Source organism: Poecilia reticulata, linkage group LG15 (assembly GCF_000633615.1).
Source record: "Poecilia reticulata strain Guanapo linkage group LG15, Guppy_female_1.0+MT, whole genome shotgun sequence".
In the NCBI taxonomy this organism is placed as follows: domain Eukaryota; kingdom Metazoa; phylum Chordata; class Actinopteri; order Cyprinodontiformes; family Poeciliidae; genus Poecilia; species Poecilia reticulata.
In genome coordinates, this window is record NC_024345.1 from 20,410,759 (window position 1) to 20,428,291 (window position 17,533).

General features: G+C 38.2%; 1 protein-coding gene across 7 annotated transcripts in view; it reads left to right on the top strand.

The window, feature by feature from the left end:
• The window catches only part of pde10a (phosphodiesterase 10A), an 82,033-nt gene that overhangs the window by 10,405 nt on the left and 54,095 nt on the right, over positions 1-17,533 (top strand). Inside the window, exon 1 of one of the 7 annotated variants that reach the window (XM_008429944.2) lies at positions 16,718-17,233. The exons of 4 other annotated variants lie outside the window; for them this stretch is intronic. In XM_008429944.2, the coding sequence (XP_008428166.1) occupies positions 17,170-17,233 (64 nt within the window). In that variant the 5' untranslated portion in view covers positions 16,718-17,169. Of the gene's footprint in view, positions 1-16,717; positions 17,234-17,533 lie in introns of those variants that run through there. 2 more of the 7 variants (XM_008429947.2, XM_008429948.2) reach the window with 2 other exon arrangements.

A 17,533-nucleotide genomic window follows, 5' to 3' on the forward strand; every position in this document is an offset into this window, starting at 1 on the left:
CCGCCGCTACAACCAGCCATCGCCACCGCCACCCTTGTGCACTTTTTTTTTCGAGTTTTTTTCATTTTTTTTCTTTCGCACATTTCTTTCCCTTTGATTTATGTGCCTTCTGCAGCTCCACTCACACGGCGTTGGAAAGCTGCACCACCTGTCCGGCGTTGTGAGCGTGTTCTCTCCCAGCCGCCGTGATCAAAATCAGTTCTCCTTCTTATTTGCCAGCATTATTGAACCCCTTTGCTCCTGAAATAACTGCATTGTCAGTAGGCCTGTCGCGATAAACGATAAATCGATTAATCGATTAATCGCACGATAAATTAAACCAATCGACCTCATTTTAATTATCGGCTTTTTATCGTCTCTTCCTGCCTTTTTTTTCTTTCTGTTGATGACACTGAATAAAAAAGGCTCACCTCCGGTGCTCTCCACTGACCCTCCCTTCTTCATTTCCTTAGTGTAATGTTTAGTGCACACTACATGAGTTGTCGGCCGACTGTCGGCCCATTTTCAAAAACTTGAGAGACACATTAGCTGACAGAAATCCTAGGTATAATGGTTCGATCGGGTTCGTCGTGCCGTGTGGTGTCCAGCCACCTTATGTTTGTTTTTGGTTGTTTTGTTTGTTTAGTTTATCAGTTCCAGTGTTATGTGTTCTTTTGAAAATAAAGTGTATCTATCTATGGCAGGAAATGGCATGTAGTATTACGTCATTTCCATTAAATCAGTCAGAAGGTCTCGAAACAATATTATCATTTATCGCAATAATTTTTTAGACAATCGTCCAGCAAAATTTGTTATCGTGACAGGTCTAATTGTCAGCATCACAGAATGCAAATGAGATTCCAGAAGTATTCAAACGTAGACTTTCCTTTATGTTGTCGTCCGCTTTATAGCCTCTTCCAGCTCTGCAAATCACTGAAATTTTTCCTCATTTCGCTGGGAAATTTGATGCAGGGCAATTGTGGATGTCGGTTTTGTTGCCACAGATACAGAGGTCTAAACTTTGACTGGGCCACTCTAGCCAATGAATACTCTAAAGCTCTGGCTGTACGTTGTTTTGCTGGAAGGTGAATCTTTACTCCAGTCTTTGCTTTTACAGCCTCTTGTAGGTTTTCTTCCAATATTGCTCGTGACTCATACAGCCAGGGATGCAAATAAATAAATAATTAATTTCCTTTTTTAAATAAGAAAATAAAAATTTTATTTCCCAAAATAAAAAAAACATGGCACTACTTTAGTCAGCGCTTGATCATTTGTAGCAAAGGACGCATCTGCAGCTAAAAAGAAATACTTCTGACATCAGCATCTTAATTACTGCTATGCGTGTGATGTTGTTTCGGCAACTGGTCTTTTTTAGTCTGTATGCTCCAGATAATGATGAATCTATTACTAAACTATTTGATTATTCATCACAATTAATCTGATTAATCGTTTCAGCTCTATTTTCTACCAGCAGATTCTCTCTCCTGAGCTGTTGATCTCTGCAGCTCTTCCAGAGTCACCACTGGGCTCTTGGCTGCTTCAGAGTTTAATGCTCTCCTTATCCTGCCCATTAGTTTCTATGGGCTCTCATGTCTACGTAGGTTTGCAGTGGTATTGCGTTATGTTCAACTAGTTGCGCTTGGTTTCATTTCTGAGTATCAGAGTACAAATGCATGCTAAAATGTATAATTTTTAAACAATTGATTAGCATTTTATGGAATAAAATGAGTATTTGATACTCATTTGATATAAAAATAAAACCTAATGTTTGCTGCAGAAACCTTTGTTTCCAGTTCAAATTGTTCCAGGTTTGCACAGCGTGGATATTTTTGCCCTCTGTACAGACCTTCTCCAGATCTGTCAGGTTTCAGCTCAGAGTTTCAGGTCCCTCCAGTGATTTCCCACTGGGATCAGGTCTGTGGACCAGCTAGGCCACTCCAGGGTCTTGAAATCCTTCTTATGGAGTCATTTTTAAGTTGACCTGGCTGTGTGTTTTGGGTCTGAGGGAAAGACCTTTATGCCCAATATCTCACAATACCTTACGCCATCCGTCCTCTAATTGACAAAGTGCAGTCACCCTTTGCACAAAAGCACTGCCAAAGCATGATGCTTCCACCCCCATGCTTCACCGTAGTGATGGTTTTCTTGGGGCTGTCCTCATCCTTCTCCTTCCTCCAAGTGAAGTTTACGCCAAAAAGTTCTACTTTGTTCTCATCTGACCCCGTGACCTTCTCGAATGCCTCCTGTTGCCTCCTGACACCCTTCGGATTGGCCTGGACATGCACTGGCTTGCAGAATTTCAATCTATACGTAGTGTTGCTACGGCAACCTTTAAGACTGTGGTTCCAGCTTTCTTCATGTCGTTGACCAGGTCTCCCCCGCTCCCTGTGTAGTTCTGCGCTGATCCCTCACTTTTCTCATGATCATCGATTCACCACAGGGCCAGATCTTCCTTGGAGCCTCAGTCAGAGTCTCCCTCTGACGGTCATCTTGAGTTTCTTCCATTTTCTAATATCTGCTCCAACAGTTGTTGTCTTCTCACCAACATGTTTGCCTGTTGACCACACCAGCCTCCTGTCATTTTATTCCTGTTGTCCTGCAGCCCATCCCTTTGGTCTGTTCCAAGGTAGAGAAGTTGGGAGTCTGATTGACAGATGTATTTTATACAGACAATGAGATCAAACAGGTGCAATTAATACAAGCAATGAGCGAAGACAGAAAGGCTTCGTAAAGAGCCAAAATTACTGCTAGTTGGTTGTGATCAAATATTTATAACATGCAACAAAATGGCAATAAATATTTAAAAATTATGCAATGTGATATTCTGTTTTTTTATTCTGTCTCTAATAGTTGAGGTGTACCTATGATGAAAATTACAGACCTTTTCATTCTTTGTAAGTAGGGAAATTTGAACAAATTATTGGTGTATCAAATAGCCCACTTATTGGATACACTACCATTATTTTCCCCACAGCACATTCCCTTTTAAATGTATACATTTTTTTGGTTGCAACCCAGCACAATATGGTAAAATGAAGGGGAATAAATGCTTTTATAAGTTTCAGTGATGAATTACTATTGGAATGCACAGTTCAATTCTTTAGATCTTTAATTTTCTGCTATTCCAGGTTCTGTGTGATTATATGTTGAACAGTCCTTAAATGAACAGTGTTATATGAAATATGCTGCGCTCTTTAGCTTTGATAAGTTGCTTACACAAAGAAAAAAAAGAAATAAAGAAAGGAAGAAAAAAAATATTTTCCCTGCTTGAGCCGTTCTCATTTATATGGCTATAAAATTATTAACTAAATCAAGACACAGAGTTCTGGGTTGTAAAAGGTAATGGAAACAAAAACTGGCATTTTCCATTCCCTCTGAAGGCTCTGATTTACAGTTGAAGAAATCTGTAGCGCTGAACATCAGCAGACCTGCACTAATGTGTTCATTCACTTCCACTATGAACCAAAGCAAACCTGTTTCATCACGTCCCTTGTTGTTCGTTCAAAATTGAACACAAAGCAAATTTTGGTTCTTAATATTGTTGCCGGTGAAAATTTTATACAACTAAATTACCTTAAAACTACTAGCAAAGATATCCGGAAAAACCAATTGAACACATTAAGATGCCATGGCCAGTTTATCTGTTGTTGATTTTGCTATTTTATCGTAAATAATCGTTTGAGATAAAATTCATCCTTCTGGAAAAAAAAGCTTGCTCTGGATAATATTTATCTATGTAAACTAATTGCTTTAACTCCTGTGCCTCTTGTGATGTCATCAACCCCAACACACAAATCGGAGTCAGAAGACATTGCGTAGCAAGAGCAGTGATGTCTACATTGATTTCTTATACTTTAAATGACTTGCTTTTTTATATATTTTAGTACTTAACATCTGAAGGAAAACATTCAGAAATAAAAGAATATATAATTTCACTACTTTACTGGCTTTAAATTCATCTGAACTGGACCTGTTGTTCTTCATCTGGTTCTGCCAGGTAAGGCATTAAAACTGGTTTTATTGGAATTTTCATAACCTTCACAAACTGTAGTGTAAATAATGTGTATTCAATGCAGGACGCTACACTAACACTGTTTGACAAGTATGAATTGATTTTGAAATGGTGTCGATCCATTTGAGTTGACATGCCAAAGTGGCACTGAAATGCCTCCACATAACATAACAGAATTGTGTTTAGTTGACTCACTTTTCAAGAGAGTCAACTAAGTCATGTCGGTTTTTGGTATTGTCTGCCAATTTTCCTAAACTTTTGAAATAATGGATTTCTTAAATCTTATTTCTATAAAAGCTATTGTTTGCTGCCAGAGATGACCAATAATGGCAACCAGTGTGAGTACAAAATAAAAAAACTAAAATCCAACAACACGGACAAAAGCATTTTCTTTAAAAAAAAAAAAAAATCCTTAATGTGTGACAAGTTTGTTTCTGTCAATCAGAGACTGTGCGCTGTATCAGTATGTGCAGCTGGTGTCTGTAAATGTGTGCTCCACCATGCCAGCCAACCCTCCCACCACACACACACACGCACACACACACGCACGCACACACAGATCTGACTCTTTACCCTCAGCTGCTGACTCAGAAGTGCATCAGCTTAGACCCCCAATTTCACCTCATCAGAGCGACCAACAACAACAAAGAAGCAACAGTCCTGCTGTAATTAGGCAGTAGGAGCTCGTGTTGTCATGCTCCACCTCAGATGTTGTCAAACCTATTAGGAAAATATGCATAAAAAAAACTGCAATTATAAAAAGTAAACACATTTCTGTTATCGTCATGTTTCATATCATGAAACGATGTACACAAATGTTACGTTATTTGTGTAGATACAGTTAGGTCCAAAAACGCTCTTTACACTAACACAGTTTTGTTCATATTAATTGTACATCTATTACAAGACAATAATAACTTCGCCCTATGAGAAATGCAACATTTTGGTCCACTTCTTTGTGGACTGAGCCATTTAAGAGCTGTTCTATTCAGTGTAAACCTTAGCATCTTATGCTACGTTCACAGAACAGAGCAGGCTCACTGAAGACATTTTGCATGACTTTAAATACATCCACGTTCTTTTAAATTTTATTGAATTTGAAAGATAGCTGTGTTGCATACAGCTGGGGACAGTACATAACTATTAGAGTACCATACTGGCTAACATCAGCGGCTTCGTTTTTTTGTCATTCCACTCATTGATTTGACTTTTGGAGCTAATGGCTACAAAGTGGGAAAAAGTATTCATCAATACACCAGCGGCCAGTTAATCATGTTGGGTAAAGATTATACTGGGGAGGGCAGGAAAGGGACAACCAATGCCATGCGCTCTCAACAGCCAGCTACACCCGTCCTGACAATGAACTCTAAAAGAAGACATTTTATCTTCTCTATATTTGCTATGATGCAGAGCATGATGGTCTATACAGATTTATATGCATTCAATTGAGGTCTTGAGCAATAATGTAACATTTTGCATGAGAAGGAGTCCATTTAATCCCTCCCATTCTCTTATTTTGGTCTTGGATGAGATGCTCATGTGAGGACCTAACGTGTCAATGAGCTGATTTAGCTAGCAAGCTTCAAATTAATGATGGAAATACTCCAGAGTGCAGAGAGCGCAAAACCAGTTGGCAGACAGCCCTAACAAATGTGAATGAGTGAGGTGAGCTGCACTTTCTGAGTTTATCTCTCAACATTTCATCCGCTTGAACACAAGACTTTTTATGTTAGTTCATCTGTTCTCGATTTTTATCATTTTATTTTGATGACAATCTAATGACCTCACTGATGAGTCTAACCATTGTTTATCTTTGTAGTGTTGCCAACCATGATCATGCATATTTTCATAGGTAATTTTTGCTTTTTGAAAGTCATGATCTCTGTAGAAAAATGCAGCTGCAATTTGAAGTGTAACATTTTTCACCCAAAATAATCGTGCGTTGTTTCCTGCAGGTTTTCCAACATCTACTAAGGTTGGAGAATTCAGACTCTTGCACATTCTATAGACCTTTGCCCTTTCTTTTAGCATTTAATGAACCTTCTCGGTTTTGTTAAAATTAATAAATCCAAACATGTTTGCAAAACTCACGGGCTATTGTAGGATGTCATATGTTTTCACATTACAGTATTTAGCCTTTAAGGTTATTACAGAGAGCCCAAGAGAAGAGAGGTAACCACAGGAAAATAACACAAATTCATATATTATTTGTTTTAGGTATTTGATGTTGACATATAATTTATCTATAAAATGTTTCTCTTCAATCATTTACTTTGAACAAATAAAAGCCCCCACACATCAGCATATTGCAGGAAGTTGCCAAAACTCTCGGGCCGATTCTCCGCTGTAACCTCACTGCTCCGTCTGTGAACTGCAGACGTAAATTTGAGTCGGAGCAGCTGGGTGCGTTGTTGCTTTCTTCATTTCCAAGCCAGACTTCTGATCTTTTCCAGACTTCAGAACGAACCGTTTTAATACCTTTTTAAAAGGTGCCTGGAATAAAAAGCGTCCCTTATTGTAGGTAGAACGTGTCTCATTAAAACAAAATAAGAAAATGTCTTCATTCTCTTTTTTTAATCCAAAACACATTAAGCAATTTTAAAAAAAAAATGTACACACAAATATTATCCACTAGATTTAATTTGCAATTCTTTAAACTTCTTTTTTTTTCTCCCTCAGCCAATGCAACAAATCCTATTTGGTCTGCAGGCAAACTGCAACTACTGTTCACCTGTTCCAGGCTTTAAGAACATGAGAGGAATGAAAACAAAGAGATTATTGGACATCGTGTCCTAATGATGTCTCGGAAGAAGAAGGGGAACAAAAAAAAAAAACAGAACAAGTTTCACAATATTAAGCAACAAACAAAGATGTCATCTTCTCCCTGGGGAACAGGGACGTCTGAGGGAGAAACAAACCTTTCCTCTGGGTGCGTCTACTACGGTCTGACGGCAGTTATTCAAAACGGCAGTGATTAAGACGGCACGGCGCAGGTAAATGGTGTGCTGTGATTCGTATTTCCATTAACCTAAATTATGCACCTATCTCACATTTGTCCTAATGGATCACAGCGCAGTGACGTCCATTGACGTCACATTTGAGATGAGCCGCATTGCAGTCGCATACAAATTTGTGCACGGCAGGCTTTGTGTAAATGTGGACCCTTCTGTGTGTGTGTGTGTGTGTGTTTTGTTTTTGTTTTTTTTTCTTTCATCATAGCATTCTCCTACGTATGTGTATAAGAGTAAACAGAGGTGGTTATATGCTCTTTGGCTGTTGAGCTAGTTGCAAGCCAAGCTGTGAAGATGTGCATAACTCCCTCAACCCCCCAGGGACCCTGTATTTTCATGGGCCTGCCTCTGACGTCAATGCTCCGGCTGTCCTGTGGATTGTCAGAACAGACTATTCAGTTGGGGGGGAGGGGACTGGAAGTCTCTGTGGTGTGTCTGCTGCATGTGATGTGTGTGAGTGCGTGTGTCTACGTAGATGTAGGTGTGCTCCTGTGTGCTCCTGTGTGTGTGTGTTTTCATGTGTGCATGTGATCTGTAAATGTTTTATCTGGTGTGTGCGTATTGTGCAAAAAGCCTGTATAGTGCCTAGCATCTGAAATGGGCTTAAGTGGATGAGGTCTCATGTGGGGTGTAATGGGGTGGGGGGAGGCGTGCACACACATGTCTGAAGGTGTGCAGCCTCTTTGTGTTTGCAAAAGCAGCCAAGAGGGGGGGGGACAGCTAAGCATGGCGGCCGACCCCTCGGCCAATAGTCAGCTGTTGATCGGGTGCAGAAGTACAAACAGTCTCATATTAAGAGGGATGAGATTATGGTTGATCTTTTTAGCCTATAACGCATCATGAGCAGATGTATTCTGAATTTAGTGGAAGAAAAATCGTCTTGGAAACCGTTCCCTCTCGTGTTTTTTTTTGTAGTTTTTTTTTTTTTTTTTTACCTAAAAACGGCTCGTCTAGCAACCAAATCCAGCGTCGGATTCATCCACGTCTGTTGAACGTTTTTCTTTGCTTTCTTCCTGATGCAAAAGAGGAACGTTTTATCAGCCTGGCAGCTGGGGTCGACCAAAACACAAAGAGAAAAATTCTGGACTGATTTCAACTTTACAAGCAGATCGCCTTGCAAAATAATTCATACCCCTTGACACATTTTGTCTTGGCAAACACACATTTCAGTGTGTTTTTAGTTGGATTTTATGGGACAGAGCAACACAAACCTCAGAGGCCTTCGCAGAACAGAGCATCCATGCTGATGTGTTTACTACAATGAATAATTATGTGATTTCTGAAAGCAACTAGTGTTGGGTTTTATTTAGGGGTGTCAGAGTAAGATTTTCTTGTATTCTGTACTTTGTTGTGTTGATCCCGTGAGGTTTGATGAGACAAAATGTGAAAAAGTTTAAAGTGTCGGCATATTTGCAAGACTCTGTATTTACTCTGATATAAAGGCAAGTACAGATATTTTTCCATCCATGGCAGAAATTGTTTACATTTATTTATTTATTTATTTTACTTTACTGGTGTTTTGTCTAAAAACAAATAATTAAATATTTATAAAACAGATACATTTTTTTCATAAATTACATGACACGATTTTTCTAAGTTTGTCTGTTAGTATTTATTTAGTTATTTCCTTATTGTTGGCTTAAAATTGGCTATTAATTTTAAATATATTTTTTTATACCTCAAATATTTTTACTTCTTGGACATTTGTATTAATAGTGAAGTGAGGGATTTAATGTGATCAGGATTAACCTGCAGTTCTAACTGTATCTTATCTGAACCAGTTTATTTTTATTGTTTAGCCGACAGCTAAACTGTCAACAGAGATTACAGCGTCTCCGATAGCAAAAACATTGTAGATAATTTATTTCACAAAACTTTACGTATTTAAACAACAATAATCTGACAATTTAGGATTTTCCTGTTGCATTTATATCTTTTTAAGTCAACTAAATATAAAGATGTTATCTTCTGCACTAATAAATTCAATAAACTCCCTGCTATTTACTATTTATAAAACCATTTATACACTAATCTCGCCATTTTATTAATGTGCTTATCCTGGATGTTTTGTTAATTTATTTCATATTGTGTTTCAGACATGTTTCATCGCAAAGCTGCACAATATATTACATCACTATTGTCATTGCAATATCAATGTCTGCAATACTGTAATCTCAATTTTTGGTATGAGATTATGAGATTATACAGTATATCATTCATATTCTGCATACAAATGATATACTTAGCTCATTACAGGGACTTTAAGTACACTTGATGCCTACATAAAATGTAAATTTCAGTGACTGTGATGCTGAAGGTAACAGAAATAGGTTTATGTCGGTAACATTGTTGGAGCCCCATGTCTTCCTAATTCCTACATCATGTCAACAGTTATCAGCATGTTATCAGCATGTCAGGCTGGTCAGGTTCTTCCTGTTATGCAATGTCTCTTCATTCATCCGAGTGGGAACGTGGTGGTTCGGTCCGTCTGGGGAGCTGCGGGTCAGTGGGGGGTTCATCAGGGAATTGGACCCAGAATTGACACATCATCTTTCAGAGACGTGCATTTCAAGACTATGAAGCACATGTTGCTAAGCATTTGATTCTAAATGGCAAACTATTCAATGCTCTCAACCTTTGCTAGAGATCTTCAACAAAGGTTATAGATTATTTACATTTTTTTGTAACGTGAATAATTTTATTTTATTGCAACAGCAGAATTTTTCACTTATATTAAATATAATTTACTCTGAAAAGAAAATAAACATGTTGTTTTTTTTAACATAATCCCCAGCGATACATTTATTAGCACCACTAACAATTTATGTTTAAAAATAAAACACTTAAGCCGTTTTGTAGAGGATTACTTTCAGTTTTTAGGTTAATAAGAATGTTTAGCAACTTTTAATTAGCAATCCATGACTTCTTGTTTTACTGAGATATAAACATAATGTGACTTTAAATTTTCTAAGCTATATTTCATAGCTGAAAAGATACAAAAAAAGTTGTTGTAGAGCTGTATTAAGAATTTTTTTTGTATGAAAATCTATCACTGTTCAGGTCAGTTCATTCAAAATCTATGCTCTCTAAAATGGGAAAAACAAGAAAAAGGCTTTTATCTGCAGTGTAATAGCTACTAGCCTGAAGTATCTGATATCCAGAGTAAAAACAAATTGAAACCAAAAAAAAAAACTGGATGAGGAGCCAAATGTATCTTGCCACCATGTACAGCAAGCAAGATGGTTCAAAAAGTCACCTACAAAGTTAGATTTTGGAGAACTGTAGGAAAGAGTTGCATTTTAAGAACAGCAAATGGCGGTAGCAATAATTTATTTTGTTGCTTTGGATCACAACCATAGCAGAGGTGCCAACATTTGTGAAGAAAGTTGCATTAGACTTGCAAAACGGAGCGCAAAGGAAATTCTTTCAACAGTTTTCTGAATTTCATGTTTTATTTTGAAACTTTTACTCTCGCACTGTAACATCAAAAACTTTTGTTAGATTAGAGCACGTCTGGTTTTTACAGACGGGAAGAAAAGGCAACATCCCCGTTAAAAAATTACTTAAAATGCTTTCTTCTTCTGAGGATTTCTTCTAATTGGGTTAAAATGGAGGAAAAAAGTGTCTGAGTTTGTCAGAGGGAATCCATTATGTTGTGCATGACCTCTAAATGGACCAGCTGCTCACAAGTGTAGGAATGTCGGTGATTGATAGTGCACTTGCTGACGTAGCCCGTCGCAGCTCCCACACCTCTCTCTCCCTCTGTGTCTCGATATGATCAGTATGTGAGGCTGCAGCCGTGAGGGAGTCTGACACGCTTTACGCCGTATCATGTTGCAGAGTCAAAGCCGTTCAGCTGCTCTGAGTGCTGATAGCATGAGCGCACATCTGCAAAGGTTGCACAGATACGAAACTCACTTCATTTGGGGGCCTGATGCTGAGCCTTTGTCTCAACAGCTCCAACGGAAAGACGTTATCCTCTGAAGCAAATTGAATTTGCATTTATACTGATAGTAGTTGATCATGTAATCTGAACCTCCAGTCTTTTATCAATTAGTTCATCTCTTTAAAATGGGCCCTGTGGGCTTTCAGTAGACTGGTGCTACCACAGGCAACAACAGGTAAACACACAGGTAGCACTCTGTATGACATGATGCTCCCATCTTCTGAATTTTGTGATTTAAAAAAAAAAAGAAGTTATTTCTCTTAGTAGGCCGCAAAGCCCTACTGTGGCGCTTTGAGGGAAGATTGATGACACTGTAAACACCAAGACTTTTAATCTCAACATACTTAGCTAATTGCAAAAGTATTTGCACCCTATTAACTTTTTTTCTCAATTTGGCCACAAACTTAAATGGATTTTGCAACATAAAGAAGTACAAGATGGCAAAGTAAAAGGAGAAGTGCAAGGTGTATTTTTTCTAACAAATAAAATCCTAAAAAGTTTTGTAACATTTGTAGTTAAACCCACTGAGAGAACAAATACCTCATTATCAGTCGGGTTGGATGGAAAACGTCAGTGAACATCTACAGATCCTAAGATGCCCTGCTTCATCTCCATCCATCTCCCCTCAGCATGATGCTGCCTTCGCCTTCTCTCATCATGAGGATGGTGGGCTCAGAGTGTTGTAGTTGTTGGCCTTTATAAAGCTAATTAAGCTAATCCAAATGTAATTAATGGAAATAAAATGTCGTTAAGTTGTATCGTCGATAAATCTGAGGAAGCCTCTGACTGAAGACCGTTGCTGTGTCACAGCCTCATGACTATCATAACATGCTAACAGCTCGACCTCCAGGCAGCAGAGATAATATTCCACAGTGACATGTTCTGGATGACGGCATCAGTTGTTGGCAATTACTGCTAATCCCCCTCATTTGCTTTTGCCGCTCCTCTTTAAATCTGTGTCTGATTGAATGGCAACAGAGACGCTGTATTATTGCCTATTATGATCCATGGAAGAGATTAATGGAACTTCCTCCTTTTCTGTCTGCTCCATCGACCTGCTGTACATCCATGAAGCCTTGGTTACATTTTAGTTTAGTTCAATGTTCTAAAACATGTTTGATGTTTCTCCTACATGGCTTTTTGTAACTTAAATATGAAAGTTTGTTCTTCTTTTTGGTCTTTTTTTTTATTTTTATTTTTTTTTACAATATTCAATTTAGTTCACTACAAACCTAGAGAGAAATAAACAAAATGTGCAGGTGAGGCAAAAAAACCCAAAAACCTAACAATCTCACCACCGCTAGCGTAAAAAAATCAAGTCAATAAATTTAAGAGTGAAATACATTAATTTAACCATACAACAACTATAAGAACAATTAAACATACAGGACTAGTTATAAAGTTATGCTACAAAAGACTAAACCCCCAAATAAAAGCAATATTTGTCAAAAATACAATGTAAAAAAAATAGCCTGTAATTTACAGTAAAATACCTGCAGCTGTGGTTTCCAGAATTTTACTGTATAAATACTGTAAAACTTGTTTATATAGTAAAATTGTGTAGTAAACTATCACAACTGCCGGTATTTTAACATAAGATATTAATTTTATTTATTTTATTGCAGTGTATCATTTAAGAGATTTTTCCCAAGTCTGCCTTTAGAATTAAGACAGATGGACTGAACTGCAATTTGGATATACATTTTCCATAGAAACCCAAAAAACTTAATATAACGAATAAAACCTAGACTCCATTTAGCAACACAATAATGAAAGTGAAGTTTATCTACCCGTCAGTCTTGCATAAATGTCTTATGTTTATTTAATGGTGACCTCTGATATTTGCGTATTTTTACTGTACTTCAAACGTCGATAAGAATTTTACGGACACAATAAAGATACAAGTGTGACCTCATGCCACTTTTATTACCGATACCTTACATCACATTATAGCAGGAACTTACTGTAAAGTCTTACTCATAAGAGACATTGAAGTAAGTAGCTGGTACTTCTTACTGTTAATCTCAAAGTCCAGTTTGTCAAAGATCTTATATCCTGCATCATCATCGTCATCATCACCTGATCCATTCATGACGGGCTTATATCCGTGTGTGGTTTGGGGTGAGGTGCCTGGTGGTGTTGGGTCTAAGGTCTTTGTGGAGGCTTGCTGGCCTTTGAAGACCATAATTATGAAAAACAGAATACAAAAGTAGTTATCTGTTGGAATATTTAAACATAAATAAAATAAAATGTATGTCTTATGTAAAATGCTAAATATGTTCTATCATAAGTCTCAGTTCAGGAAAATATCACAGACTACCAGAATTGCCAGGAACAATCAGAAAATTATTAGCAATTATCATAAATTTGTTATACAGCCTTAATGCTTCTGGTGACTGGACCAATCAAAAAGCTCCCAAAAATGCAGCAATCAGTGACATTCTGTGTGTATCGCCAACAAAAGTTTTGGGGTTTTAAGATGTTTCTTAAGATGGCAGCATATTTGCAAGACCAGAGGAAAAGCAGATCAGTCATAATGTAGGTGTATTTAAAAATGTTAATTTGTCAATTTGAAAATATATCTGTAACGTCCATCTGCCTGGCAATGTTTTTAGTATTCGGAGTATATGGTACGGAAAAATCAAACCAGAAAAGAACATTACAAAGCACTTCTGATAAACTGAACTAAAAATCTTAATAATCCCAAAAGCTTTGGATATATTACTTGAATTAAACTGGGGATTTTTATCCATGAAAACACTGACACTTGTACATGAGAACTGATTATGAATTGTTTACAATGTGGAAAAGTGAATAAAACAAGTTGTGAAAAAAACCTCTTTTGGCTTTTTCTTTCAACAGTAGCATTTTTTGCTTCAGTTTCCCCACCTGAGCTGTAGATCTTTGCAGAGTTTCATGGATGCTTTTCTGACTTTCTGCTTCCTTGTTGGTTTAGTTGAACAGCAACATTTTGGTTGGTTTGAAGTTGTTGTCTTCCAACTGGAAGGTGGTCCGAGATTTATGTATTGTTTTATTGCGCGTTGTATAGAATACCAATAAAAACCAACGAGTTTCCCGGTTGCAACGTAACATGTGAAAAAGGTCAAGCAGTATGAACTTTCTTTCATGGCACTACATTTCATAATCATTTTCAAGGAGGGTGATGAGAGCATGGGTTAATAAAACGAAGGAGGTGAAATACGTTCTTTATGATTTGATCTAATCCTGCTCATAAGTGCAATTTCAACACATCAGATGCTGTTGATTTGGGGAAAATTTGCTCACTGGGAGTCATTATTGTATTTCACACATTCTCCACATTCCACATCTGAATTGTGTCTTTTCTCATCCACATGGAGGACGTTCACAGAGCTCACCTACATTTTGAATATATATTTTTTTAAATTATTATTCTAGAATTGTATTCCTAATTCCCAAGAGTGAGAGAAAGAGTCTAAATATGTTAGTGCCACTGCAGATGTATAGTGTATGAGTTTCGGGCCTGTGCTTTAAGGAGTGGATTACATTGATTTATTTTACTGAGCCAATTCCGGGCAATATTTACAATTATAATTTATGTAAATGTTCAACTGGGGAAGATGGTGAAATAAATCAACTAAACTTAATTTGAAAATGGAAGTCTCTGCAGGTACTCCATATGGACAGACACAAGTATTTTTGGATAAAAGAAAACAATAAAAACTAATTATAAAGCTTTTTATATGTATATTTTTAATTAGACAAATTTCTTTTCACAGTTCTTGATTGTATGTAAAAGGTTTTTCTGAATAAAGGACATAAACCATTCACGTGTCGGATGGGAAAGGAAATACTGAGATTATTTAATTAATTGCTTAATTTCTTTTACAGGTGAGAACAACCCAGGTTCGGATCTGAAACCTTAAGAATTCAATAAGTTGCAAGATTTGTTAAGAATATTTGTTTATCCTTTTGTCATTTTCTTGTGTCTTTTATGCCGTTCCACTTTAAAAATAACTTTTAATATTATTTTTTTTATATCTAACACTCATTATTTGCCCCTGTCTAACATACATAATAAAAATCATTTGGTTCTTTTGTAGGTTTGGGTTCGAATGTTGCATCCCAAATCTGGATTTTTCTTTTCTTTTTTTTTTGGAGGGGGTGTGGAGAGTTGAATCAAAATCCAGCTGCATTTACATAAATTACAATTGTAGTTAGAAGATATAGTTATTTTGATCATTTAAAAGCAAAACTAATTTTGATTTACCAAACACACATTGATTTGTTTCAGATATTATGGCTAAATTGCAAATCCTTTATTTATTTTTAGACCAATAATCGGAGAACTACTACAGAAATGCCAGTGTCCTTAAACGTATGTCCTCTTGAATAAAATACTGGATCAATGTAGTCGGGTATCTTCTTCCTCTTGACAATACTCCACAGATTCTCCGTGGGGTTTTGCTGGTCAATCACAGCAAAGCAGGTGCTGGCCGTGTCGGCAGGCGCCGAGTCCTGCTGAAAAATGAAATCAGCATCCCCATAAAGCTTGTCCGCAGAAGGAAGCATGAAGTGCTCTAATATTTCCTGTGAGATGGATGAGCCGACTCTGGAGTTGATGAGCACAGCTTCTTAAGTTTCAGTAATCTTATTGTCTTTAAAAGGGGGACGCATAATGTAAAAGGTACTGGACAGTTTGGCCACCGACAGTTGGCTGGATGGATTGTATCAGGCACATAAATTAGTAAACGGTAAAACTAACTGAGTTCAGTTATGGTTGTTGTGTTTGTTTATGATTTTATGGGATTTTTGGATATAAAACGGTGATATTTTGTACTTCAAGTTTATACATCTGACTTGACAGCTTGCCTGAAGTTTTTTTTTCCCCTATTTTCTTGTTTTGTATTTAGTCTTGTTTTATCTGTTTTTTTTTTAATTATTATTGCTGATGTTTTAACTTTATTAACCGTACTTCAGCCTGTACCTTCTGGCAGGAGGACAAACAGCAGAAATCAGCTGGTGTAGCACTTTATGAACAGACAGCTTCTTTTAGCAGTGAACTTCTGTCTTCTTGCGTCTGTTATTGTATTCTGGACAACTGTCAAGTCAGCAGTTTTTACCAGGCTTGCGAAGGCCATATCATGGACATATCTGTTTGGTATTGTTTGTTTTCCATAGGTCTCGAACCACAATCGTCTAAAAAAAAAGAAAAAAAGAAAAAAAGAAAAGTTGAAACGTGTCAGTCTGTGCATGAGTTCAACTTTTTGAATTGAATAAGTGAAATAAGTGATCTGAAATGACATTCTAACTAAATTAAAAGTGCCCCAGAGCTGTGCTCCAGCTCCGCGGTGAGTGTGGAGGCGGTCACCATCTCCCACTTGATCGCGGATGAGGAAACGGCAGCGCGTCCCCCGGAGAGCGATCGGTTTGTGGCTGGCTCGGCCCCCCTTTTAACGCAGCCAAATTCAGGAACAGGAACAGCGACTAGTAACGTCAAACTGCGAGTTTTGCCAGACTCCGTGAAGTGCGCAGAAACACCGGAAACGGGACCGATTGGTGTTTCAATCAGCCGCCTGTTTAGGCTACAATCAGTCTCTTTTTGCGCGATTTTTGCGTTTCAGTCATAATTAAATGAGTAAATAGGGGGTATACGTCAAAGATCATTTAAGCTCGACTTATTTCAACATGCTTCATCTAGTGTAGAGTCTTAAATGGAGCTTTTATTTTGAAAATTATAGCGGACCGATGTGGGTCATCCCCCACCGGTGCTCCCCCTCCCCTCCTCTCCTTGCGTTCACTCCCTTCCCTCGGTGGCTCTGCGTTGACGGCTGCGCTCTGCTCAGTCTGCCGCTGCACATCCACCGCGGAGCCACCACGCCGCTGAGGCGGACTGATCGTAGCTGAGCTCGGCCAGCGGTGCTGGGTCAAAGCGCTGCTGCTGCTGCTGCTGCAGGAGGAGGAGGAGGAGGGAGGGAGGGGAGCGGCAGCACACTTCTCTTCTTTCCCCTCCTGAAACCGTGCACAGCTTCAAGCATTCAGGACATCATCACCTCATCGCGTCCTGGAATAGTTTTTTTTTTCTTTTTTTTTTTTTTTGCTGTTTTCTGTCTTATTTTTTCCCTTTTTTTTTAATTTTAATTTTTTATTTTTTGTGCTCCAGAAGACGCACAAAGTTGCAGCTGCAGAGGCGCACTTTTCTCCGAGGCTCTTCTCCTCCTTTCTGCGCTCATAAATCCGACATGGAAGATGGTCCGTCTTCAACAAGCTGTTTCAGAAGGTTAACGGACTGTTTCCTGGGTGCAAGTAGGTATTTCTGACCGACAGCCACTTAACGAGGCGTGAAAGGGAACAACCAAAGATTCACATGCGAAGAAAACGAACCGCTGTGAGTCTCGGCACGGGGCGCAGACACACGGGGCTCAGCTGGGATGTTTGGTCCTGCAGGCAGGACCGTATTTCCCTTCCAACTTTATGAATGACACTAGAGCTGAACTAGACGAGTGGGGGGCAGGCGGGGAGGGGGACGTCAGATAATATTCTCGGGATTTGAAACGGCATGTTGGGCATGGTGACGGGTCTGATCTCGGCTCTGAAGTTGGTGTA